The 24,600-nt window shown below is 42.7% G+C and overlaps 3 protein-coding genes across 8 annotated transcripts; 2 read left to right on the top strand and 1 right to left on the bottom strand.

Moving 5' to 3' along the window:
• The first annotated feature begins 817 nt into the window (after positions 1-817).
• On the top strand, positions 818-6,371 carry tbc1d7 (TBC1 domain family, member 7). Its single transcript, XM_088424917.1, has 8 exons — positions 818-950; positions 1,046-1,164; positions 2,006-2,086; positions 2,439-2,629; positions 2,792-2,929; positions 3,336-3,481; positions 4,258-4,387; positions 4,464-6,371. The coding sequence occupies exons 2-8, from the start codon at positions 1,053-1,055 to the stop codon at positions 4,548-4,550; spliced, it is 885 nt and encodes a 294-aa protein (XP_088281043.1). The 5' UTR covers positions 818-950; positions 1,046-1,052; the 3' UTR covers positions 4,551-6,371.
• Positions 5,499-13,318, bottom strand: phactr1 (phosphatase and actin regulator 1). Of its 2 annotated transcripts, none has more exons than XM_088424910.1 (13): positions 13,110-13,318; positions 10,211-10,375; positions 10,026-10,106; positions 9,541-9,663; positions 9,204-9,395; positions 8,874-9,129; positions 8,462-8,664; positions 8,203-8,359; positions 7,705-7,760; positions 7,562-7,623; positions 7,252-7,392; positions 7,102-7,178; positions 5,499-6,944 (listed from the first exon to the last, which is right to left on the bottom strand). In XM_088424910.1, the coding sequence occupies exons 1-13, from the start codon at positions 13,225-13,227 to the stop codon at positions 6,929-6,931; spliced, it is 1,647 nt and encodes a 548-aa protein (XP_088281036.1). In that variant the 5' UTR covers positions 13,228-13,318; the 3' UTR covers positions 5,499-6,928. The 2 variants fall into 2 exon arrangements, with proteins under 2 accessions (XP_088281036.1, XP_088281037.1); XM_088424911.1 differs by having other exon boundaries at positions 8,874-9,042.
• An 801-nt stretch (positions 13,319-14,119) lies between these two features.
• sirt5 (sirtuin 5) lies at positions 14,120-19,588 on the top strand. Of its 5 annotated transcripts, none has more exons than XM_088424912.1 (9): positions 14,120-14,258; positions 15,515-15,625; positions 15,699-15,832; positions 16,784-17,009; positions 17,411-17,498; positions 17,771-17,824; positions 17,897-18,020; positions 18,261-18,376; positions 18,452-19,588. In XM_088424912.1, the coding sequence occupies exons 2-9, from the start codon at positions 15,529-15,531 to the stop codon at positions 18,522-18,524; spliced, it is 912 nt and encodes a 303-aa protein (XP_088281038.1). In that variant the 5' UTR covers positions 14,120-14,258; positions 15,515-15,528; the 3' UTR covers positions 18,525-19,588. The 5 variants fall into 5 exon arrangements, with proteins under 5 accessions (XP_088281038.1, XP_088281042.1, XP_088281040.1 ...); XM_088424916.1 differs by having other exon boundaries at positions 14,222-14,350; XM_088424914.1 differs by having other exon boundaries at positions 14,240-14,258; positions 15,491-15,625.
• The last annotated feature ends 5,012 nt before the right edge of the window (positions 19,589-24,600 follow it).

Below are 24,600 nucleotides of genomic sequence, written 5' to 3'. Positions count from 1 at the left end.
TTACAAAGAAAGTACAATTTACAGACATGGTGTGAGCCAGATTTCAAAGAGGGACAGAACAACGCGTGTGTCACTGACAGTGACTGCTCTCAACTGAAGCCGCACCATCCTTCCTCACTACAAATACTACAAAAAAACAAATATCAAGTTAAAAGATAAACTAAATCAGTTCCAAAACATTATTATTTCCGGTGCGACCCGGTACCAGTTGACCTACGGACCGGTAGCGGCCGCGAACCACAGGTTTGGAACCTCTTCTATAAGTGACATTACCAACATTTGAAACGTGTTTATATAAAGTACAGTAGCTGTAAATGACAAGGAGTCTCGAAGCAAATAATAAATAAATAGATGAAAAAAAAATGGGTGGGTAACAACATCTTAATATTGAATCACAAGATCAAAAATCAGCAAAATACAAAAGTCAAAGTGACAAGTAACACATGCATAACTTCTGATTTCTGTATGACTAAAATATGGTAATCTTTTTCAGTTCAGAGTAACACTGTTGCCTTTATATTTTACTTTAGTTCAATTGTACTTGGAATATGATGCAGAAAATTGACGCTTCAATGCAGACGGTTGATTTGATTGACGCGCCAGTGGAGTAACGTCATCTTTAGTAGACGTCTCTATGAAACATACTGGAAGACCACCACTTTGTATCCCCATTGCGCCTATTTACTATGACTGAATTTATACTTTTCTAATACTCTGTGAGACGAGAAAATGAGCCCTGACAACATTGAGCCATATTTACTTCCGTAAACACTGTCACCTGGTGTCGCTTTTTGTGGACGTCACTCTACAGCTTACTTTGTGCGCATGCGTTTCACATCATGGACGCCTCCGGTTCATGTAAGAAGTCGGGTTTGATTTGGCGAGCGAGTACCTAAAAAGGCTGGATTTAATCAAAAAATCCGAATTGCGTCCAAAACATATTTTAGAAGGTAAGAGCTTTCAATTGCTATGTACAGCTAAACAATTTTTGTGTTGGTCATTTATTACGAGTCTGACGTTTCCTATTTTTTTTTCACTGCTCAAGTGAAATTATGGCTGACGACCCCCAGAGGAACTTTCGCTCTGCTTATTATGAGAAAGTTGGCTTTAGAGGAGTGGAGGAGAAGAAATCCCTTGAAATACTGCTGAAGGATACTCCTCTGGGTAAGTCACGTCATTCAACACTGGTTCACTCCAAAAGAAGCAATAATAATGATACTACTATTCCAGGGAAGTCCAAACTATGGGCCTGGGGACCATTTGCGGCCCTTTCATTTTTTAATTTGTTTATTTTTTTTTAAGGGCTCACGGCATATCTTAAAAATCTCATTTGCAGCTAATACGTTGTAATGTACCTTAGAACTTTTCTGTCCGGGAAAAGATACAAATGGGCCATTTACAACTACTGTACTTACATTTTTCTTGACAAAACTATTGCAGGGATTCTCAAACTTTTTGGAGTTTGGCCTTTTGATTCAACAAGTATATTTGTTACTTTTCTGTTTAGAAACAAAAAATAGCAAGTTGCACGCCTCCTTATAGAAAACTGGGTCAATTTCCCCCAAACAGGTTGCTGCCAATCAGTTCTCTTTTTGACTGATCAAATAAAACACCTATTTAGCTTTCGCTTTGGCTGCATCGCCCTGTTAGCAAGCAATTGTAGACAAAATGCATTTTGACAAATCTCATATTTATTACATTTAAAAAAATATATTCAATAGGTTAAATTGATTGCTTTTTTGGAGGGTCATGAATAATTTCACAATTTAACATAAAATGAAATGAAATTAACGTTTTCAGGTGGCTTTAACAGCATCTTTGACAACCCCACAATCTTGCAATATCACTTTGGAATGTGACCCTCAAAAAGCTTTGGACCCCTCTGACCTAGTCAATTTCAAATGTCAGTTCTCAATGAGAGGACTTTGTGTTTTCCCTTTTGAACGTATAGATATATGCAAGCCATAAAAAAAAAGTTTAGTGACACTTTGTGACTCTTGAACAGATCTGGAGAAGCTGAGCACCTTCAGTCAACGTTTTCCCCTGCCGTCCATGTACAGGGTCCATGTGTGGAAGGTTTTATTAGGTGAGAAAGTTCACTTTTTTTCAGGCATTCTTCATATACTGGGTTTAATCCGGCCTGCAAGATGATTTTGTAAAGTATAAAAATGAGTTTAATTTTTGTATTAAATGAAAAGCTTGCAACATTCTTGAATGAATAGTTATGTTGTACTTGTTTTGTTTTGGACAGGATTCCAAAAGCATAATACATTTGAAGTTGTTGTTTTCAAGTCATATCAATATATACTTATGGTTTTATTGGTCCGGCCCACTCGGGAAGAACTTTTCCTTCATGCAGCCAGCGAGCTTAAACGAATTTGACCCCCCTGCACGATACTAATGCTTTGTAAAACCATCCTACCTTGTACGTTCTTCAGGCATCCTGCCGCCCCACAGCGACTCTCATACCTTGGTCGGAGGCTACCGAAAGGAGCAGTACCAAGACATGGTGGAGGCTCTGGAAGTGATGAGATTCATCAATGCCTCCACACCTTCCACCCATGCGTACTTGCGTATGTTCCAGCTGGAGTGCAACACGCTACCGCGCTGCTCTGAAATCTCACCGCCGGTAAGATTTCGCTTTTATAGCGACATACGTATCCACACGTCAATCTATTTTCCATTCTCGTCCTCAAAAGATGGTAAAAGTTGGACGGTCAAACATCTTGCCGCCAAGACATGATCTATAGGCTGCTCGCAGGCATATTTGAAATGTAAACCTGTTTTTCAGGATAAAGAGAATAAGGACTTCCTGTCCATCAGTCAAGCAATGGAGGAGATCGTGGAGGATCCCGTCGACTGCTACTGGCTCATTAAAACTTTCATCAGTCAGTTCCACTCCAAGTTTGGAGACTCCCTTCCACATCTCGTAAGTGTCGCATCTTCTTTTATGCCAGTAGGTCAGAGAATCCATTTCTCATTTATTACGGTAATGGGATTATCATATAATATGAACGATGAATAGAATAATATGAACAATAAATAGGATAAAATAACAAATAACCTTTGATAAGTTAAATGAATATATACCATGATTTTATTGGTCCGGGCAACGCACTTTCTCTAAACAGCTCGCAAGCCAAAACGAGTTTGACGCCCTCGATGTAAATTGAAGCCCCAGATTCAACATCTGAAGAAATTTGAACACTACATATCAAACTGATTTTTAAAATCTATATTATGTAGGATCTGGCTGTGTGAAAAAGCATTTTCCATGTTTTGACGGCGTCATTTGAGTTGCGCTTTTGAAATGGAACTACCTTTGGCCGGTATAGCCTAAGAGCCTGGAGCACTACCTGAACCAGGAGGAGCCGGGCCTGCTCAGCCATCTGAAGAACAACGGCGCGTTGGCGCAACTTCCTTACGACCTCTGGTTCCGGCGCTGTTTTGCTGGCTGCCTGCCTGAGTCCAGCTTGCAGAGGTGAGCTCATCCTCATTTCAAATGGCCCCGTGTTCTTTCTGGGGTGCGGCGTTATCGCAATACCAAAATTTAGAAGTGAAGTACCCTGATGCCGCCCCCGAAACCATACCTCACAAACGTTTGAGGAACTTTAACTTCAACTTGACGAGTCATGTTTAACCGTGACAAATAGTTAAAGGGGTGAATCGTTTCGTCATTTTTAACAGTAAAAATGTAGTATTATGCCTATAGCTTATTTTCTGCGCTATAAGCCGCACCGGATTATAAGGCGGACCTTCAATGAACAGCCTATTTTAACAGTGTTTTCATGTATAGGGCGCACCACATTATAAGGCGCATAGAATAGAGGCTACAGCAGTGGCTGAGGTTTTGTTATTCATCCACTACATTCATCCATACATTTTAAAATAGTGATGTTGTTTTACTTTGGAGAGTATTGAATACAGAATAGTACATTTGAAATTGTTGTTTTAAAGTTATAAAAATATATACCATGATTTATTGGCTCAGCCCACTTGGGAATAGATTTTCCTTCATGCGGCCCACAAGCTTAAACAAGTTTGACATGCCTGAATCATGGTAATTGGCTGAAAAAAAAAAATGCCACAGGGACTACATCATCGGGGAAAAAAAGATTCAAACCTCTGGACTCAAGCGTTGGTTTGGAGACCCACGTTCTCTATGCCGCAGAAAGACATCAAGGCTGAAAACAAAATGGGCGGCCCAATGAAATTCAAGTAGAAAGTAGATACAAAAGTTATGATTGTGTTTTCAAGAGTGTGGGACAAGGTGATCAGCGGCTCCTGCAAGATCCTGGTTTTCGTTGCCCTGGAGATCCTGCTCAGCTACAAGATTGTGTTGCTTGGCATCAGCCGACCCGAGAGCATCCTCAAGTTTCTGTGCAACGTGAGTGGACGGATGCGCCGTCTGGCCCGGCCAGCGTTTCCCTCTCGCCTCACCGTGTCTTTGTTTTCTCTTGCAGATACCGCAGGAGAACACGGACGCCATCGTAACCAAAGCTATCGATCTGTGGCACAAATATTGCGGCGCGCTTATACATGCCATGTAAACTGTGAGCGAACCTGCTCGTTAAGCTATGGAATGAGGACTCGCTTGAACGGACAGTGATGAATGATGAACTTTGTTGTGAACTGGCTGAGATGTGAAGTGGATCGGTGAGGGAATCTCAACGAACGGAGAACTTACCTGGGTTCTGGCCAATCAGCAGCAAGCATAAGGCGGGGAGGGGGATTTTCACAATCTGTGTTGAAAGTGTGTCATTTCCCGTTTGCAAAACAGGTCCGCACGCCTGAATCAGAATGAATTCGAGCGAATCGTACGGCACTTCCCGTTCAGAACGACTCAGTGGGTTGAACTCATGTCATCCTGTTGGCAAACTAAGTCCGTGCGGCAGTTCCTATTCAAGGCGAAGCTGTGAGCGAATAATACGCCATTTCCCTTTCAGAACGACTCAGTTCCTCTTTAAGACGATTCGCCGGTTGAAACGTACGTCGTCTCTCGTTTGCCAGCGGTCATTTTCCGTTCAGCGAGACTGATCATACGCCAGAACGACTCAGTGAGTGAACGTACGTCTTGTGTCACAAACCATATGTCGTTAACCACGGAACTATTTTTTTGCGTGAACGTGAACAAACTTAGCACTTCCCTCAGGTATGACCAATCAGCAACCGGCGGCAGGCGAGGACGGGACTGAACTGAGATTACTGACATGCTATTGGCGGTTCACGAACCAATCAGTGAATGTACAATATTTCCCATTCGTGAACGAATCCATACGCCATTCCCGTTCAATACGGATCTGTGAGTGAATCGTACGGTACGTCATTTACCCTTCACGAATGGGTTTGATGAGTAAACTTATTGCTATTCCCTGATCCGTTTCCATCTTGGGAACAATTCGGTGTGCAGATTCGGTCCACGGATCCTTTGAACGATTCTTTAAGATAATCTTTTCAATAACAATGTTCGTGTTTGCGTGGAAAAAAAAACGAGCAGGCACAAATCACGTTTCTTTCGTTAAGAAACCATACATCATCAAAGACTCACAATCAGTAATACTCACATGCAGTTCCGCTTTACAAAAACCACATTTGAAAAGTCATCTTGTTTTTTACAAGTCTCGTCGTTTTGTACACGCGAGCAACGCTGCTTGGCACAGACGTTCTTACGTACAAACACGGAGCAGTTCTCACAAGAGATTTCACCCATTGGAAATGGCCTGGCAACAAAATGCGCGCCATGCAGTACGATTGCAACAGTTGCTCACCTTTCCCAAATTTGAGTTGTCAACTTTGTCGAGGTGTATTTAAACGTCCGTATGAGGAGACCTGGAGCTTTTTGTAAAATCCAGAGATCGTACTGTAGGATCATGACTATTGCACAGGTTTGCCCGGCCGCTAGCAAACAGCAACTCTAAAACCATGCGAAGGCACTTCCTGTGCTATAACCATGTTGATTTGGCCTCTTTATGAATGATCACAGTAAACAATTGCTCTTGGAAACATGTGTGAACTGAATCCAATGAAAACCGCTCGTGATGCCCTAACGAAGCTTCGCGAATCCCTTGTGAATATGTTTTGACTCCTCTTGATGGCGCTTTGTGTATAGAAATAAATAAGTGCATTGGAAATGTCATCTTTTTCCCCTGCCGCTTAGGGCCAAGAGCACCATCTAGTGGAGTAAAAAAAAAAAAATAGCACTAGTGCTATATTGTGTTCACAGTGACAATAGTCCAGTCTGATCGTAAAACTGGTTTCATTCCGTCACATGACCATTGTACCCTGTCACAATTCTCAACACAGTGCAATTTTAACACCGAGAACAGAATTTTTGTTTTGTGACCTGAAAAATAAAACATGACATTGATGGATATACAGTACATGAAAATGTTATCCCAGCTAAATCAGAGGTGTCCAAACTGCGGCCCGGGTGTTATTTGCGGCCTGCTCTACACTTTTTGGCGGCCCGTGGCATATATGAAAAATACACTTTTACATGGCCCGGAATGCTTTTTAAAGAAAATAAATAGAAAAAAAAATGGCAGTTGACAGCGTTGGAACTGTGTGGGAAGTATTCGCCTAATTTGCCTTAATGCCTTCAACAAAAACTTTTTAAAAACTATATGTGCTTGCTTGCTTGATTTTAATTATTTAATACATAATACGTTTTTCTATGTTTCTGCCATGATGGGACAAAATTTGGACACCCCTGATCCAAACAGAACTTGTCAAAAGGTCAATTAAGTCCACAAGTGAATTAAGATGGTGGTTCTGATGTCCACTCTTCATCAAAATTGGCACACTTGATAAAAGTGCAACGTTTGTTGATAGAAAAGCAGTTCTGAAATGGGAATCAGTGTGATAATGTCACTGGAAGATTCCAAGGGAAGTCGCCAGTTGCGCGCTCTTCATCTTGTCCAGCTTTCCTTTAGGGCCGATGAAACCTGCGCCAGAGATTTGATAGTTACTTTTTTTTTCCAGACTCGAGCCATGCCTTCCATTTGGGGCATGGTCAAAGACTATGTTTTTTTTTTCTCCTCCTCCACCAACAAAATGTTGACTTTCCCTTAAAAGACAAAAGGCAATGCCTTTTTTTAGTACCTGGTGAGGTGCCGACTGGACTCGTGCACATCCATCTCTGTGCTTTTAAACTCGTTCAGCTCTTTCCTTATGGCGGCCTAAATGAGAGAAAAGTCAAAGAGATGAGTCAAGTACTGGGCCAATGACGTTGCGGTCGATGGGGGGGGTGACCTTGTCGGCGGCCGTTAGCCGCGTCCAGGGCTTATCGGCTCTCCTGTCGTAGTCCTGAGCTTCGGCCACTTCCACGTAGTCGCTAAAGCGAATGAGGATCTTGGCTTCTCGCAGCTCTTCCACCGTCGGCCTCTGGCTCAGCTACGCAACAAAAATGGCCCGATCGCGATACGAGATCACCATGGCAACCATGTTCAATGTTTTTTTTTTCTTTTTAAGAATCAATTCAATGCCAGGTACTTTTTTTTTGTGAAAAACGTTAAAACACGTTTTTGGCATTGAATGCGTTAACCTCGGTCACGCGTCCTACTTTTTTGGATAGATGCCTCTTGATCTCCCGCTTTTCGTCCTGCTCCTCCTGATCGTTTCGCGCTATGAAAAAGAGAGAAAAAAATGGAGGGTGCTCGTGGTTTTGCCTTTCGCCTTGTGTGTTCAGCGAGAAAGAAAACTTACGTTTCAGGATATTCCTCTGCTCCAGTTCTTCGGCAGTTGGCCGTTGACTCAACCGTCTGGGAAACAAAATGTCTGACTTCCAGTACATGGCTTACTTCTCAAACTTTGGTATGTCATACTGTATTTTCTGAATTACCCAGTTAGTAGGAGCACCTTTTAAAATATACTGTAAGGTTCACTACATTATAAGGCTGATAGGATAGAAGCTACAGTAGTGGCTGTGGTTGCATTATGAATCCACTAGGTGGCACTGTGCTTGCGGGAAAGTCAACAAAGCAATCAGATAAGTCAGTCAAACCTTATACATGGACAATCAAAATTTAAGAATAAAGTATATATATATCTCACCGAATACATGAGAAATGATTGGGAAGGCCGGGATGTCCACTACTGAGGACACTCGGACCTTGTAGTGTAACGTGAAAGTCAGTAACTCGAGAGCTAGATCAAATGTCCACTACGGGGGACACCAATTAGCAGAGAGGAATGTTGGCCCACCTTGTGAGTTTGGTGGCCGTTTGCTGTCGGGACTCCAGTCTCTCCTGGTCGGACTGCAGCGGCAGAATGTTCTTGTCCTCCAATTCCCGCTTGGATGGACGGTTGCTGATTTTGATGGCTAAAGAGTCCTTTCGCAAAACCTTGAGGGCCAGCGCGCCTGCGTCCACAAAGAAAAAAGGTCGGGCCCGGCACGCCGATATTGCGCAATCGGATGCATTGACGTCCAAAGCGTGAGACGACAACAGCGGCGCCAACCTACTTGTAAACAATGCTTCGTCATCTTCCTCTTCCTCTTGGTCGTCCTCATCCACGTCTTCCTCCTCCTCCTCCTCCTCCTCTTCGTCTTGGTCGTCCTCGTCCTCCCCGTACATAGCAGATATGTCCTGGTAGTCCGTCTCATTGGGGAGATTCTCCTTGTCGTCGCATTCCATCATCGCCGTGGCTGCGCCCCGCATCGCTGAGCTGCCGGTGGCAAAGGGCAAAGGTCACCGGGGCCTGCCCTTAAAGCCATCATTCTTTCTTTCTTTCTTTCTTTCTTTCTTTTGACCTTTTTTTTTTCCTGTCTTCCTTTTTTCCTTCCCTATCTCTCTCCTTCCTTTCTCCCCTCTTTCTCTTTTCTTGTTTTCTTTCTTTCTCCCTTTTTTCTTTCTTAGGGTTAGGGTTTCTCTCACCTCTCAAACCTCTGTATGGTGAGCGCCAGGGTCTTATTGAGCTCCTCAATGATCCGGCTGGGCGGGTGCAGCGGAACGGGAAGCGTTCCGTACTGCAGAGAGTGCGCGTGGCCGGCAGGGGCGGAGCACTTCTGGAAGGCCAGCAAAGGCGGCAGGGCCTCCGCGCTCCCTGCAGGTACGGAGATCATGAGCTTCTTGGGAGGTAGAGGAGGCGATAACTTCACCGACATGCACGGCAACTTTACCGGGGTGCCGTCTGGAAAATGACCCAAGGAAATAGCCGGCTTAGAAAGGCTCGGTCCGGAATATGGGGCGGGCGGGCGGATGTACCTGTACTGTGGTTGGCTATCCTGGTGAAAGGTTTTGGCGGTAGCGCGGGAGGTTGCTTGTGTATCGGAGGAGGTCTGTGCAAGGTAGATTCGGAATCGTCCCCCGGATACGCCTTTTTTGTGGGGGGAGCTTGATTCGGTTTTTGCCCGTGGTCCGGTTGACTATCAGCGGGGATCTCAAGCTCCGGTGCGCCTGAGGAGAGAGGTCTTGGGTTTGAAGTTGGACTCTTGAGTTTGCGTGATTTCCCCGTGATTCGGCGTACGACTTTGCTCGAGAAAAGAAACAGACGGGGGGCGGGCGCAGGAGGCCTCAAAGCTGCAGATGTTCTGTGACCTACCTCCAACGGCGGCCGCTCCTTCCATTGGCTCGCCGCCTTCACATTGTGACGGGCTGCACTCCGGCACGGGAGAACGGCCGTTTTGCAGTTTCTCCTCCTCCCGGCCCGATGACGGGGAACTGTCTACATAAGCGGCGCGCAAGAGTGACAGGATTATTAGTTCAGACAGGAACTGGATGAGGCCAAAAGACGAAAAGGGGGAAAAAAAAGGCTATTCCGTCCATTACATCAAGTGGAAATTAGGTTAAGTACTTCTGTGGTTCTCAACCATTTTTGAAAACTCTTAAAATCTCTGGGGGAAATCTCAAACAAAGGCGGGCAGAAGAAGACACTTTTTAATTTGTGCTGTTATTTTTTTCGCCACCAGGGGCGTAAACACAATCAGGTTTGTTACTGTTGTCTTAGTGCCGTATTCTATTTATTCTGCCGTATTCTAATTCTAAAATAATTTTGCCCATGGATCTTCTGGTTTGATTGTGACTCACCTTTGTCATAAACCTCCTTCAGGACGCCTTTCTTGATAAGCTCCTCTCTGCTCTGCCTTGTAGACATTTTTCTTTCCAGAACTGAGAGAATAAAGTCAAGTGGCAAGTCATCGATTAATCGTCGCAGTTTTAATTGGACTGAACTTTCATTTTTTTAAAATTTTTATTTATGTTGAGGTTCCCACCGGCGGATGTCTGCTTGAACTTTTCGCTCTTCTTCTTTCTCCATTTCCAGGGTTTAAAGAGGCGCCCCAGGGTGGCAAATTTACTTCGCCGCCTAATTGGCGGCGTGTGCGTGCCGGGTACCAGTGAATCCGATCGCATGGCCGCCAGCCGTTCCACTTCTTCAGCTGCAACGAAAAATCACAACTGTAAGAAAATGACGCACGCAGTTGTGCATTATCTGTTTTAACTCGTCCACAGGTGTCAAACCCAAGGCGCGGGGGCCAGAAACGGCCCGCCACATCATTTTATCTGACCCGCAAAATGCTAATCGTGACTTCAAGTTTCTGACTAATGTAACAAGCTCGCAAGTTGTCTCCTCTAAGTTTGTCTTAATGGCCCTGCGACAGAAACCATATCTACATTGTGGCTCATGATAAAAATGGCTTTGACACCCCTGAACTAGTAAATATGCGGTGATGATGACTTACACCATATCTGAGATGTAATCAAAGGGATTCCATTTTTTTTGTATGTTTAATGTGATGCTTTTTTCACAAAATCGAGCTTATGTCAATAGATACATTCTAATTCAACGCGTAATCACCTTTAAAAAAAAAAAAACAGTCTTGTGCCGTGCCCCCAAACAGAGGGCGTGGCTCAAGTCTGGAAAAAGGTTCCCCGCACAAGCGTCAACAAAAAGACACTCCAACGTATTTCGCACAACACGTAGATCCGTTCTTCAAACTACCCAATAGCTGCAGCCCTAGTTTCCTTCCAGGCCGATTCCAGCGCCACCCTGACAGATCTATTCTGGGAAACGCTGCAGTCAACCCCCTTGTGAATGCGAAGACCACAACATTGCGTAATGGCACCAACGTCAACAAACATCCTGGGGCTCAATGTGTCAAGGGGCTGCTGATCTTATTCGCCCATGAAATCATCTTCGATGGCATACAAATGGTGCAGCCCGCCGTCGAAGGAGCCGAGGTCCGATTTCCATTCGTGGCGGCGCGTTGCATTCAACTCTTGTTCAATTGAATCCCAACCGCAGAACATGAAAAAGCGTCGATACTGTGAAAATAATACTGATATTAACCCCTGGGGGAAATTTTGACCCAACTTGGGCTGTTAGATGTTTTCGATGCGTGACATCAAAGGAAAAAAAAATACACTAGCAGGTTAAAATATTGCACAGATTGTCAATACACGTCGACTTTCAATCTGCCGCTCCTAAATGCTTGCAAACGGGAGGTCGAGAGGTACGCCCTGCACATGTCAAATCCGCATCACTGAACAGATGTTAACGTTCATGGTTAACCCTTGTGCGGTATTTGGTCCAATCCTTCGATATTTACATCAATAGCATTTCACGTCAAAGGGAAAGCATTGAAAGAAGACAGGTTTGTAAAGTTCAAAATGGCATCATCACTTAGTTGTCAGGCGAGAAGGAGTGCACCACCGCTTGGATAAAAATACTGTGAGAATGATGAGGGAAAAAAAATGTCCCAAAAATACTGCGTATGGGTAAATATGTCCAAAAATACATCAGAATGGCTCAGGTTTGAAATCGCTCCACTAACGACTATCAAAGCCAAGCTTTCAAGCAAGCTACCAAACAGGAAGTATGATTAGCTAAAACGAGATATGATGCTTTACCTTCCTGAGTTTCTCAAGTCGAGTGTTTTCAGATTACCCACATTGTCAGCGGCTATTGAATGCCTCGCCATTTTAATGTTGAATTTAACCTTGAATCCGCTCGAAGCACATGTGGTTTTCTTTTGTCGAGGCGCGGCTCGAGTTCGTTTTGCCATAAATACCCAAAGTTGCGCACTATCAGTCTTACACCAATTTATGATTGTGTGTATATGCCAAAAGAACACAATTAATACATGTTTTAGTCATCTTCCTATGTGTGAACAAGGGTGAACTCAGACTTAGGTTCAGCCCGCTCGCTTCTTTGATTCAAAATAATGCTGTAACAACCTCAGCTAACAGGAGCTGCTACTAGCTGCGACAGGCACTGGCTGCTAGCAATCAACTGACGTCTAACGTCAAGCTAGCCCCGTAACGCTAATTATTGTATGTAAGAATGCGATGGATATAAAAATTCGCATCTGTGTGTCAAAACTCGCCTTATTTGGCCGGCGGATTCATCTTCCAAATTTTTAAATTACCGCTTATAGCTCATACCTTTGGCCTTCATTTTTTGGAAACAAGTGTGACTTATATTTGGGGAATTACGGTATGTCAGTCAGACCCAATTTGGGCCAAAGAAAATGAAATGATGAAAAAAAGTCAACTGAAGCATATCCTACTGGGGAGGAGGCGGTACTGCGTTTAGTCTGCCAACTGATGCTGATGAACGCATTGCTTTGCAAAAACAGCATTGTAGCGAAAATGCAGACACAAAAAGATTAGTCGTCAGTGCACGCCATGTGATTAGGATTTGTCGTTTTTTCCCCTTTCGTTTTTTTTCTGGGGGAGGGTCCAGTGCTACTCGGATGCGGCGGCACAAAAAAAAACGTGGCGTTGGTCAAGCTCTTGAAGGATCATGATGAGCGTTTTGCTGAATGGGAGAAGCAATATTTGAGGCAAAGCCTTTGTGTGAGCGCCGTCGTGACCATGGCAACAAAGAAAACTGTCAGCGTGACAATTTAGCGCAGCGTGACACCATTTGACGTGACGCCACGAGTTCACGCGAGGAGCATTTCCATTGTTTATTTTATTTGTATTTTTAGATTCTCGTAGCTCTCCACGGATGAAACCATCAAGTGTGGAGAGCTTCCCCTAGCTCGTCTCACATGCGGCGCATGAGTCACTGCGAGCTCGCTGAGCATCGCGAAAGCCCACAGTCATGCTCGTATCTCGGGGCTGCCGCTAATCAAGAAGAGGGAAAAAAAAGATTTGTGCATGCCTTACCTGTCTCCAGGTGCAAAGAGATCCTGGCTTCGTTGATGTAAGGCGTGTCACTCTTGGATCGAACCCTCCGGATGGGTCTGCGGTCTTCATGCTCCGGGGCCGCCGCCGCAGCCGCCATGTCCGGGGAGGACAACCGGCGTGCAGGCGTGACGAGACTCGCCGCCGCAGCAGCAGCAGCCGCGATAGACGGCGCACGAGTGGGCGGTCGATCGGGAGGATGATGCCCGGGAGGAGGGGGGGTGAAGGGGGGGGGGGGGTGTCAGCACCTCATCCGCTTTCCATGGAAAGTCCAAATAGGATGCCCATTGTTGCTTGGAGGAGAGGTGTCTTGTATTATATATATATATATATATATATATATATATATATATATATATATATATATATATATATATATATATATATATATATATATATATATATATATATATATATATATATATATATATATATATATATATATATATATATATATATATATATATATATATATATATATATATATATATATATATATATATATAATAAATAATTGTTTTTAAATGCATACAAACGCATACAAAAACACAGACTAGGAGACCTAAATATTGCATTTATTGTCGAAACACGGACTTTACAAATACCACCCTGCCGTCTCTTCTAAATGCTTGCCAACAGGAGGTCAAGAGGTACACTCAATAGGTGTCAAATTTAGCCCATGTCAGGCTTTTTTACTGCCATTCAGAATTGGAAATATTGTCTATTTTGGACACATTACAAACCCATTTTTTTATCATGCATTTTCCCTGATTTTTGCATTTGAGGAAGCATACAGATGATTTTATTTAAATTTGTTTAATAAAGCACAACAACAGTGCATTCGCAAGAACATCACAGAACGATGTGCGGTAAATGGTACCAGCGCGCCCTCTGCTGGCTCGTTTATCTGACTTGTGTTTTTGCCATTATGATTTCCGCGTCTATCGTTATATGTATTTGATATATTTTTTCTCTCTCTCTTATTTCTCTCTCTCGCTCTCTCTCGTATTTTTAGTACCTCGTAAATTGAAACTAATTTCGTCCAAGAATATTAAAAGAAAATATGGGGGCGGGACAGACAAGGACCGGAAGCGGAGGTGACTCGCCGGCTTCGGTGTCGCACTTGAGCAGGTCGTGCTAAACTTTTTAAGTCGACCTTACCTTGCAAACCAACTTGGAATTTTGTAACTACATGTGCATATACGTCTTTACAGTTTCAAAATGTAAATGTCGCTGCAAACACAGCTGCTGCGAGAAATGGCGTCAATTTGTTTGTAAACAGACAGTAACTAGCTAAATGCTAGCATAGCTCATAGAATGTTTTCCAGTCTACTTTAGCATGTGCCATCTTTGGAGAAACAGAAACCAAACTCCCAGTTACGCTTTAGTAAATTTTTAAAAACCGTCATTTATTTTGGCGACAATATAAGAATTGTATTAATTTAATAAATTGTCTTTGTATTTTTGGCGTTGCTGCAGAACGTGATTTTAGGTAAACAAAGAACAATCAGGATATATGATCGCAATGTGTCTCATTAAATATAATTATTGTACTCTCATGGTAAATCTGGACATGTTGACACGTCATTAAACCCAAAGACATATTTTCTCAGTCCAGACAATGTATCCTTGGTATCTATTTATAGTTTTTGTTAACCTTTTTCCCAAATGTTTAGCTAAATAGGGGTCTAAAAATGCAAATTCAGAACTCAAGTAATGCATTATTCTCGATGATTAAGTACCGTAATCAGTAATCAGTTTTAAGTAATCAGTACGGAAATACCAAAACTAATTATTTTTTTGCACAGAATCACCTAAAGCAGTGGTGTCAAACATGCGGTGGTTCTGCTCCACAAACGGTTTTAATCCGGCTCAGGAAGTGATTTTGTAATGTAAATTGTAATGTATGAAAATTAGCTGAATTGTTTTCAATCAATGAAAAGCTTGAAATGTTTTATACTTAATAGTTGTGTTAATGTTTTATTATTTCTAGTGATGTAGTGCTTGTACTATTTTGGTCAGTATTAAAAAATAATAATAATGCATTTGAAGTTATATAAATAGATCACCATAATTTCCACTTGGAAATATATTTTTCCCAAGGTAAAACGAGTTTGACACCCCTGACCTAAAGTATTTAATTATAATTGAATTATTTAATAATTTAATCATGTAATGATTGAATTATTTAATTATGATTTATTTATAAAAGTATTCAATTGTAGTTATTTGCATTTAAGTATAATCACGCAAAAATCGATGAGGTGCTACATTACTAAAGTAATCACTAAAATAATTGACCCAAAACAAATGAAGATGAAATGACTCCCAAAGCATTACTGACAAAAAAGTGCCATTACCAGGATAACAATGCAACCTGATCCCAGGTCACTGAAACCCGATGATTGCGCGCCAGCTGACCTCGAGAGGTCTCGTCCACATTTGTGCTCCCCTGAAGAAAGGTTGGACTAGCACAAGCATGACCCGACCCAGCTCAGGTTAGACGCACGTGTTCACGTTTGACAACAAATCGTTTGAAACTGGCTCTTGGGATTGTCTTTTCTGACGCAGACTTGGCGGCGTTTCGGGAGATCTTCTCCAAGGCCAACAAGATCGCTGTTCTCACAGGAGCGGGAGTAAGCGCCGAGAGCGGGGTCCCCACCTTCAGAGGGGCCGGGGGTTACTGGAGAAAGTGGCAAGCTCAGGTAAGCATCCGTAACTTTTAGATCATAATTTGCATGCCGGGATTTGCTTTGCAAACTGTTTCAATGCACACAATGTACACGGGAAAAATATTTAGAATTTTAAATACCGTAATTCCCCAAATAATTCAGCTATTTTTTATGTTGCCGTGTATAAGAAGCGCCAACAGTTTAAACTAAAGCGAAACAGAATGAATCTTCATAGTGTCTTGTGTTCATATCCATAAATTATATTTTTTGCAGGTTAAAATAAGTGTGTTTCTGATTTCCCACTGTGTAAGTGATCAGTGAACATAGCACTAGTGTAACTTGCTTTCAAGCAATTGTTTTTCCTTTTTCTCGCCATGTACATTGAGTTCATTTCGCCATAAATACCCCAAATTCCATTAAGTTTTTGATTGTGTGTATATGCCAAACGACCACAGTTGATAAATGGGTCAAACGGAATACTTTTCTGTGTTCTCTCACCGGTGCACACTGCTCCATACCTTCCAACTTTTCATTGAATCAGCTAGAGACATCATAACTCGGAGGTCGGTTCGGTCTGCTCACTTCTTTTATTGAAAATAATATGAATAGCTAACACAAGCTGCCGTTAGCTGCAACAAAAACAAAAACTTATATTTGAAGATTTACAGTCATCTCAACGTTGTTTGTTTCATTAGTTGATGACCTCTGAAGTCCAAACATCTTCTTTTTGCTAAAAGGCCCTAAAGTTCCCTCAAGCTACCTCAAAAATTTGTGTACCTTTTTTTTTTGTAGGTTCATGAGTACAGGAACCTCAATGGTCACATCCTGTGAAAATTGTACATTTCGAAGTTAAGACTCAGTTTTTCTGCAAAATTTTGCCTCCAATGCAATATTCTTCTTACCTTGCAGCACATGCTCATGTTAACAAAATAAAGGTGTATTGCGTGGTATCCAGTGTGCGTTTTGTTACTTTTGCCCTTTTAGGATCTTGCCACCCCCGAGGCCTTCTCAAGAAACCCATCGCGCGTGTGGGAGTTTTACCACTACCGTCGCGAAGTCATGCTCACCAAAAATCCCAATCCGGCTCACCTGGCCATCGCCCAATGCGAGGAGCGTCTGGCCAAGCAGGGCCGTGACGTCACTGTCATCACTCAGAACATTGATGAACTTCACCGTCGTGCCGGATCCAAAAATATCCTGGAAATTCACGGTAAAGGCTCTCGCTAACCACTCTTTTTTTTTTTTCTTGCCTCAAAATCAATACTTTCATAGCATCTTTTGTCTCCCTTTGTTTACTGGATTGCAGTAAACAACTTCCTTTTTATTGTGTGCGTCTTTTTTCTTGCTTGATTCGATTTTTTTTGCGCTTTTTTATTGCGTGTTCTTTTTAATTATCTGCTTCTTTTTTCAGGTGTGCTTCTCTCCTGTTTTTGTTTGTTTTTGTTTGCGATTACCTTTTTTTTTTTTGGTTGCATTGTTTTTTGTTTGTGTGATTTGCACTACAGAGCCACCGTAGTTTATAGTCTGTAATTTACAGTGAATATAAATAAGTACAAATGACAAATTCTCAACTCTCACTATTTTGTGTCTTTCTCTCTTGTGTCAATCCAGGAAGTCTTTTTAAAACCCGCTGCATGAGTTGCGGTCACGAAGCAACTAATTACAACAGCCCCATTTGTGCCGCCCTGGAGGGCAAAGGGTAAGCCGGGATCCAAGTAAGTTTTGTCAGCTTTGCTTGCACCCTCATCATAAATCTATTGAGTATATATCCATGTTTATCATAGTGGTGTAAGTATGCTGCATGTTTCTTTTCAAGTCAGGAGCAAATAATTTGGAACACGATGCAAACTACCGCGAAAAAAAATGCTTTGCGTTGGTTGTGGGCTAGCAGCTTGAAAAATATTTCACAAGTGGGTACATGATTGGAAAAAAGTTTGCAAACCACTAACAGGTGCTTAATTGTTTCTCCAGAGCTCCTGACCCGGAAACAAATGATGCTCAGATCCCAGTCCAGGACCTTCCCAGGTAAGAAGCCTTGTCATGACTTTGTGGACTTTGCGTACGTGAGGGAGAGTGAGCGTGTGTTTATTTTTTCAGGTGTGAGCAAGCCGGGTGTTGTGGTCTCCTGAGACCAGCCGTCATTTGGTTCGGGGAGGCTCTTGATTCGGACGTTCTCATCCAAGCGGAGAACGTTCTAGATAAGTGCGACCTCTGCTTAGTGGTGAGTATTTTTCTGGATTCCCGCATGGGCCAATAACAGGGAAGAGGTCACTGAAAACTGAATTAGATTGTCTTCAACGGCTGAAAAAAATAGATTTGTATTTTTAATATAAAACAAGGCCATGATATTTTTGCTCAAGATATCATAGAGTCAGAATCTTATTTGGGCCCATGCCTATTCTGAATACTACGACCGACGTGGATATAACGAGCGTAACGCAAAGATGTCGCCCTCGCGTAGGTCGGCACTTCGTCTGTGGTCTACCCGGCGGCCATGTTTGCTCCCCAAGTGGCCGCAAGAGGGGTACCCGTGGCGGAGTTCAACATGGAAGACACGCCGGCCACCATGCGCTTCAAGTAGGTGGAGCTCCTCTTTCCACCGTATTTTTTTTCTCTATTGTTGACCACATTTCTTGTCTCCTCATTTTTTAGGTTTCACTTTCAGGGCCCGTGCGGGACCACCTTGCCTCCTGCCCTAAGTCCCCATGAATCGGAAAAGCTATGAAATCTGTACGCTGAAACAACTGGCTAAATGCTGGATAATTGTAAGGAAGGTACTTTAGTATATATTTTTTTCTATTAGGTTCTAAGCCTTTGGAAAATAATTAGCGCCTCATTGAAATTGAATTTAGTTTTCCAAATGGATGTCTTGAAATGTGTCACTTTTAAGACCTATAACAAATGTTTCTAATTTGAAATTTCTCCTTCATTGACGTCAATATCAGTTTTACTTGGCTGCCATCGAATGAATTGGATGTCAAAAATCAATTTTAGCTGCGTTGGCAGTGAAGTAATACAGTAGAAAACTATTTTTACAAGTCAGAACAAGTCAAAAGTTTGGAAACACCTTCCGTATTTATATTCTTCATTTTATTTTTGGTTTACTTTTTACATGCATACTGAGGTCACCTCGACTATGCAGCTTTGCACTACTTGCTTTTCTCTAATGATGTGGGTGTTGCTTAATGATCCTGAATGACTCCCAGCTGTGCATTTCAAGAAAATTTTGACCTCGGAATGTGTTTGAGGTCATGGCAAACTTTTGAGTGACACTGTATATCTTTTCATTGGCTGTTATTTTGCAAATATGAATTCTATATTAGGTGAAAAAGTCCTCAATTCAGGTAGACAGCTGACTACACGATCCACGGGCTTTCATTTCACTCATTAGAGGTTTCCTTCGAAAGACATTTGGTTATTATTCATTTTATATGCAGTGTTATCCCGATTTCACACTTTGGATGCACAAAAATGTTTTGTGGATTCCCATGTTTTGTTTTTCTTTCATTTAATCACGTGAGAAGTGCAAAATATTAGATAGACTAAAATCCAACTTTATTTGGTTGCGTTGCACAGATGTACCGCAAGTAAATCACGTGAGTCTATTGCATGAAGCAGGGAAGAAATGTGTGGCAGTAGGGGGCGGTGTTGAGTCGGCTTCTGTCTGACTCCCTCCAGTAAAATTGCATTTGTGTTGGCTTAGGGTTAGCATATACATGGATGAAAACTGACAATTACATAAGTGCTGTATATGAAGATGTCTTAAAAAAACAAAACACTTCTTATCAATGACTTTCCTTCTTCTTCTGTGTGGTACAACCTCCTGTCGTGCAGTATTATGGGATACAATGTGCCGTGGTTGAAGATGAGATTGCGTCTGACATTTCTCCAGCCCGTACTTTCATCGAACGCTGACGACAGGATTGTGCCCGCGTTTATTTGCCGGAGTGGCGCATGTCGGTATCGGGCCGCCACGCTTTCCGGTCTCAGTTCCCACAAGTCATCATATCTGCACTTTGTCGGCTCCTCCGCTCGCGCTCACGTCTGTGCATGTTTGAGACGCCATCACCTGCTCATTAGAGATGGGATGGTGGGCCGACGCTCCCTCGTGACGCCGCTCCAAAAATAACTGAGCCAATTTCCCGCCTGTTCAGCCGTCATTTCATGCCAATCTCGCTTTTATTGGCCACGATGTCAAAGTCGCCGAAAGCAAAGCCATCTAACTTCCCTCAGCATATATATATATATATATATATATATATATATATATATATATATATATATATATATATATATATATATATATATATATATATATATAATGTGAAAACATGAACACACACACGAGGGAGAGGGGCATTCCTACAAGATGCGTGATTGGCGACCAATGAGGGCAGGGATTGTAATCTACTCCTGCACTCATTGTTCGACGGACGTGCCGGTAGCCAATCACGTGTCTTGTAGGAGTGCATGTGAGCTGATCTGATTGACAGATTAGCTATGCGGTCTAGCTCATGAAATTCACACACACTGTTAGGCAGACGCAAAGGTAGAGCAGCGTGGCTGCAGAGTGTTGTAAGTTTCTTACCTAGATTTCCTTTGAAGTAAATTTGAATTTCAAGCGTAAACTCTTGTCCCCCCGCTAATTCGTTATAATTTAAGTGTGTATATGTGCTGCAGTAATATTTGTGTAAATATGTAAAGTAGAAGTTTGTTTCATATTTAAAAATTTCAGGTACCCACGTACATGTGCATGAAAATTTCGGGGGGTTCCCGCACTTGGCGGGTTTCGGTCCCCATTAACTTACATTTGAACAGGGTGTGTAGACTTTTTGTATACACCATAGCTGGTAATGAGGCAGACTTTGATGTGCGTTCCTGTGTGTGTTTATACATTTGACTATCTTTCAATTATGAGCAGGCAAAGCCAAAGCCCGGTCTCTATGCTTAATGGGGGTATAAAGACACATACAGAAATACACACACACAATCATGTCCACACCGGGCAGGGTTTAAGAGAATTAAGATGACTGAAGCTGGTGCTCTTCCCAATCAGGCCAGATTAGGTTTTTGGAGTGAAAATCCTCCAGGGAAGCACTAATCCCTGACCGTAAGCAAAGCTTTCTCTTTCCATATCTCTTTTTGCCCGCTTTTTCTCCATCCTTCTATTTTTGGACCCGCTAAGCTTCTCTGCGTGCTACTGTTTACGTTTCCATTTAATGCCTTCTTCCGCTTCTTTTTCTTGCTTCTCCAACGGAAGAATTAAAAGCAAGAAATCTCGAATGGAGATTTCGAGATCGAAACAGGCGTACCCGACCTGCTTTTTTAATTCATTCAATCCCAAAAACATATTAATACGTCCTTTAAGACAGGGGTTCTTTTTGGTGTCTAGGACCCCTTTTAGAAAGCTGCGTTCACTGACAGCTCACAATGCGGAAAATCTGAAACACACTTAACTTTATGCCCAACATATATATATAAGTTACAGATATGAAGACAAGAAATATAAAGAGTACAACGGATGATATTAATTCTGTTTTGCTCTAGTTTCTACATTGATGCCAAAGTGTTGGTGTGTCTTCTACACGGTAACACAGAAACACGGTCAGGGTTAAAAAAATTGCGTCGCCCATCTCATCATTTGCCAAAGAGGTCAAATCTTACATCGTGTGCGTGTAAGAGCCATTTTCCTTTGACCTGAGAGAATTCCCGCGAGATATTCCATCAGGATGAGCATAATCCTACTTTCAAGTCAGCTGGGACTTCATACGCTTTGAAAAGTGGTGAGGACAATCAATAGGTTGTCAACGCCACAGGGAATTCCAATCGCTACATTTTGCCATAAGATGGACTCTTAGAGGCGGCGAGGGAATTCAAACCTCATTTTCGTTTGCGGTTAGAATTAAAAAGTACTCCCATTTGTTCCGGCAAAAAGGTTCTTGACGCACATTTTCAAGTCCTCCGTAATTGCAATCATTCGTCATGGAAAATACTCAATGGACTAATCGTCACACAGAAAAATGAATAACACAAACACGACTATTACTACTAACAACGATGATGACAATAATGCAGCACAATACAATACATATTTATTTATATTAATAAATACACGGAAGATCAAACTAGTGCCGAAGAAAATGTCTAGTTCTGAAACTGTGTGCGTTTATGAAAGTGTACTTGTGAAAGAGTGTGCATGCGTGTGTGTGTGTGTGAGTGTTTGTGTGCAATTTTTGCTGTGGAAGATGGGAGAAGCTGGCACATAATTAAAAATATCTCAATAACACTCCCACACACTGTAAACACACACACACACACACTAATACATACCATATTTTCCACTCAATAAAGCGCATGAGATTATATGGCACACCTTCATTGAGTGGCCTATTTTAACACTTTTTTCGAGTAAATCGCACTGCAGTTTAAGGCGCATAGAATATAAGCTACAGTAGTGGTTGAGGTTGTGGTATGCATAGATGGAGCTGCGCTAAATGGAATCCCAACAAAGATCAGATACACACGTCAAACTTTATTACCGCATTTTCCCCACAGTGAGGGGCACGAGATTATGAAGCGCACCTTCAATGAATGGCCTATGTTAAAACTGTTTTCATATACAAGGTGCGCTGCATTATAAGGCACATGAAATAGAAGCCACAATAGTGGCTGAGGTTGCATTTTGCATCCACTAGATGGAGCTAAAGGGAATGTCAACAAAACAATCAGATATGGCAGTCAAACTTGATTAATAGACACTCAGAAATTCTGAATAAAGATGATTTGTGGTAGTACTAGCCGAAGAACTCAGTATGAGTATTCAACTCATGAGAAGTTACTGATATTAATACCAAGCACCGATTAAAAAAAAAAAAAAAACATTTTTCGACCTACCTACTTTAAATTTCCCCAAACTGTGGAATAAAGCTTGATTGATCACGCCTGGGAGGCGTAAACCGTGGCAGCTTTTCTTGCGACCCCTTTGCAAACACAGCACTCACGTGTGCTTTTTACGTCGTGTCGGACATAGCGGAATTTGCAAAGTTGATCGCAGTTGGAGAAAATGTCCTCCGGTGTGTGTACATTTTGCGGCATGAGGCACCGGCATCTGAATTTTGCCAAATGTCAGCGAGGGAGGCGGCCGCGTCGGTTCGGGAAACACCTCGGCGGCGGGCGCATCAGTCATAAGCGCCGGTCTGACTGCCTGTGTTGCCATGGTGATAAGGGACTGGCGGGCATCCTGCAGCGAGGACGCTCCAAATATCTGTAGCTGTCACTGACTTTGAGGCGGGCTGCTTTTGCACATTGGCTGCCTGTCTTACAGCAATCCATCCAAATCGAGAAATATCATAATAATGACAATAACTCATCTCGGGGGGGGGGGGGACCTATGCCGCTTTATTTACAAAAATTGTAAAAATGCAATCATAGCAAAAGTAACTGCGGTATATTTATATATTTGTGAAATTGAAATAATTAGAATATTATGACTTTTGAATTATGGGGGTCCAGGCTAAGCCAATCGTCAAAGTCGCTGAAAGGCTTGCAAATGTCATAAGTTGGCCGCTAGCGCTACCCGGCGATTTTGGGTTGTCACCAAAAATTTCTATTGTGGCCCTTTTCGCGGGTTGCCGTTGAAAGGATTCATGCAATAATCGGGGGAAAGGCATGATCAACATCAGGTTGTCAATATGTTCAAAATGGACAATATTTACAATTTTTAACGGCAGTAAATGAGCCCGACATGGGCTAAATTTGACACCTATACGGTGAACCTCTGGACCTCTCATTTAAAAGCATTTAGAATTGACAGCAGCGCGGTATATTGAACGTCGTCAAGTTTTGATAGTGTGTGCAATATTTTATCCTCCTAGTGTTTTTTGTATGCTTTTTTTTTAATGTCACACATGAAAAAGCCTGAGTTAGGTCAACATTTCCCCTAGGGGCTAAAACGTGACCTTGAAACCCTAGTTTGAAACTCATTTTTTGGAGGCGAGGGGGGTGAGGGGGGTAGAGAAGAGCAAAGTGTTGCCACGCTTGGTGCAGCTGCAGCTATTTTTAGCTGCATGGGAACTACATCAGTGCGAGTGCAGACGCTGAGGGGAAATCACCCAAACGCCACACGTGCTGCGCCTGCCTCGTAGCCAAAGCTGCAGCATCCACACATGTCGCATTTTTCTGTGCATGGTGGCTGTTGTTGGGGCGGGGGGGCCATTTCTATTGGGCCAGTTTTTCTGAATCGCCAAGAAGTAGCAATCCCCATCAACCTTTTCTCCATGGTGTCGTACAACTACCTGAGCGGGAAAGCGGCGGGGAGGGAGTTGTAGGGGTGAAAAAGATGGCGAGAGAAAGAGTTAAGAGTGAGGGAGAGAGAAGAGACGTGGGAGGGAGGGGAGATGTGAAGAAAGAGAGGGGAGGAGGAGAACGAGGGGGTGAAGGTGTGAGGTGCAGAGACAAAAAGGGAGTGAGACAGCGAGAGCAAAAGGGAGGCAAAGAGGGGGAGAATGAAGGAAGAAGATGAGAAACACTGCGAGAGAGCATGGGGTGAAAGAGAGAGGGAGAGAAAGAAGAGAGATAGAGAGGGAGATGGCAGGGCGATAGAGAGGACGAGAGAGCGCGAGGAGAGAAAAAGATGGAGGGAGAGTGATAGAGATTAGAGGGTGAGCTGGAGGAGGGAGAAAGTTGGAAAGAGGGAGGGAGTGGGGGAGGAAGAGATGCAGCCAGAGCGGGAGAGAGAGGGAAAGGTGGAGGGAAGCGGGGCATAAAGAGGTAGGAGGAGAGATACAGTGAGAGGGGGGAAG

This window comes from Hippichthys cyanospilos, chromosome 10 (assembly GCF_059441005.1).
Source record: "Hippichthys cyanospilos isolate Australia breed blue-spotted pipefish chromosome 10, RoL_Hcya_1.0, whole genome shotgun sequence".
NCBI lineage: Eukaryota > Metazoa > Chordata > Actinopteri > Syngnathiformes > Syngnathidae > Hippichthys > Hippichthys cyanospilos.
Note: the sequence above shows the minus strand (reverse complement) of the source record. Positions and strands in the feature narration are given on the sequence as shown.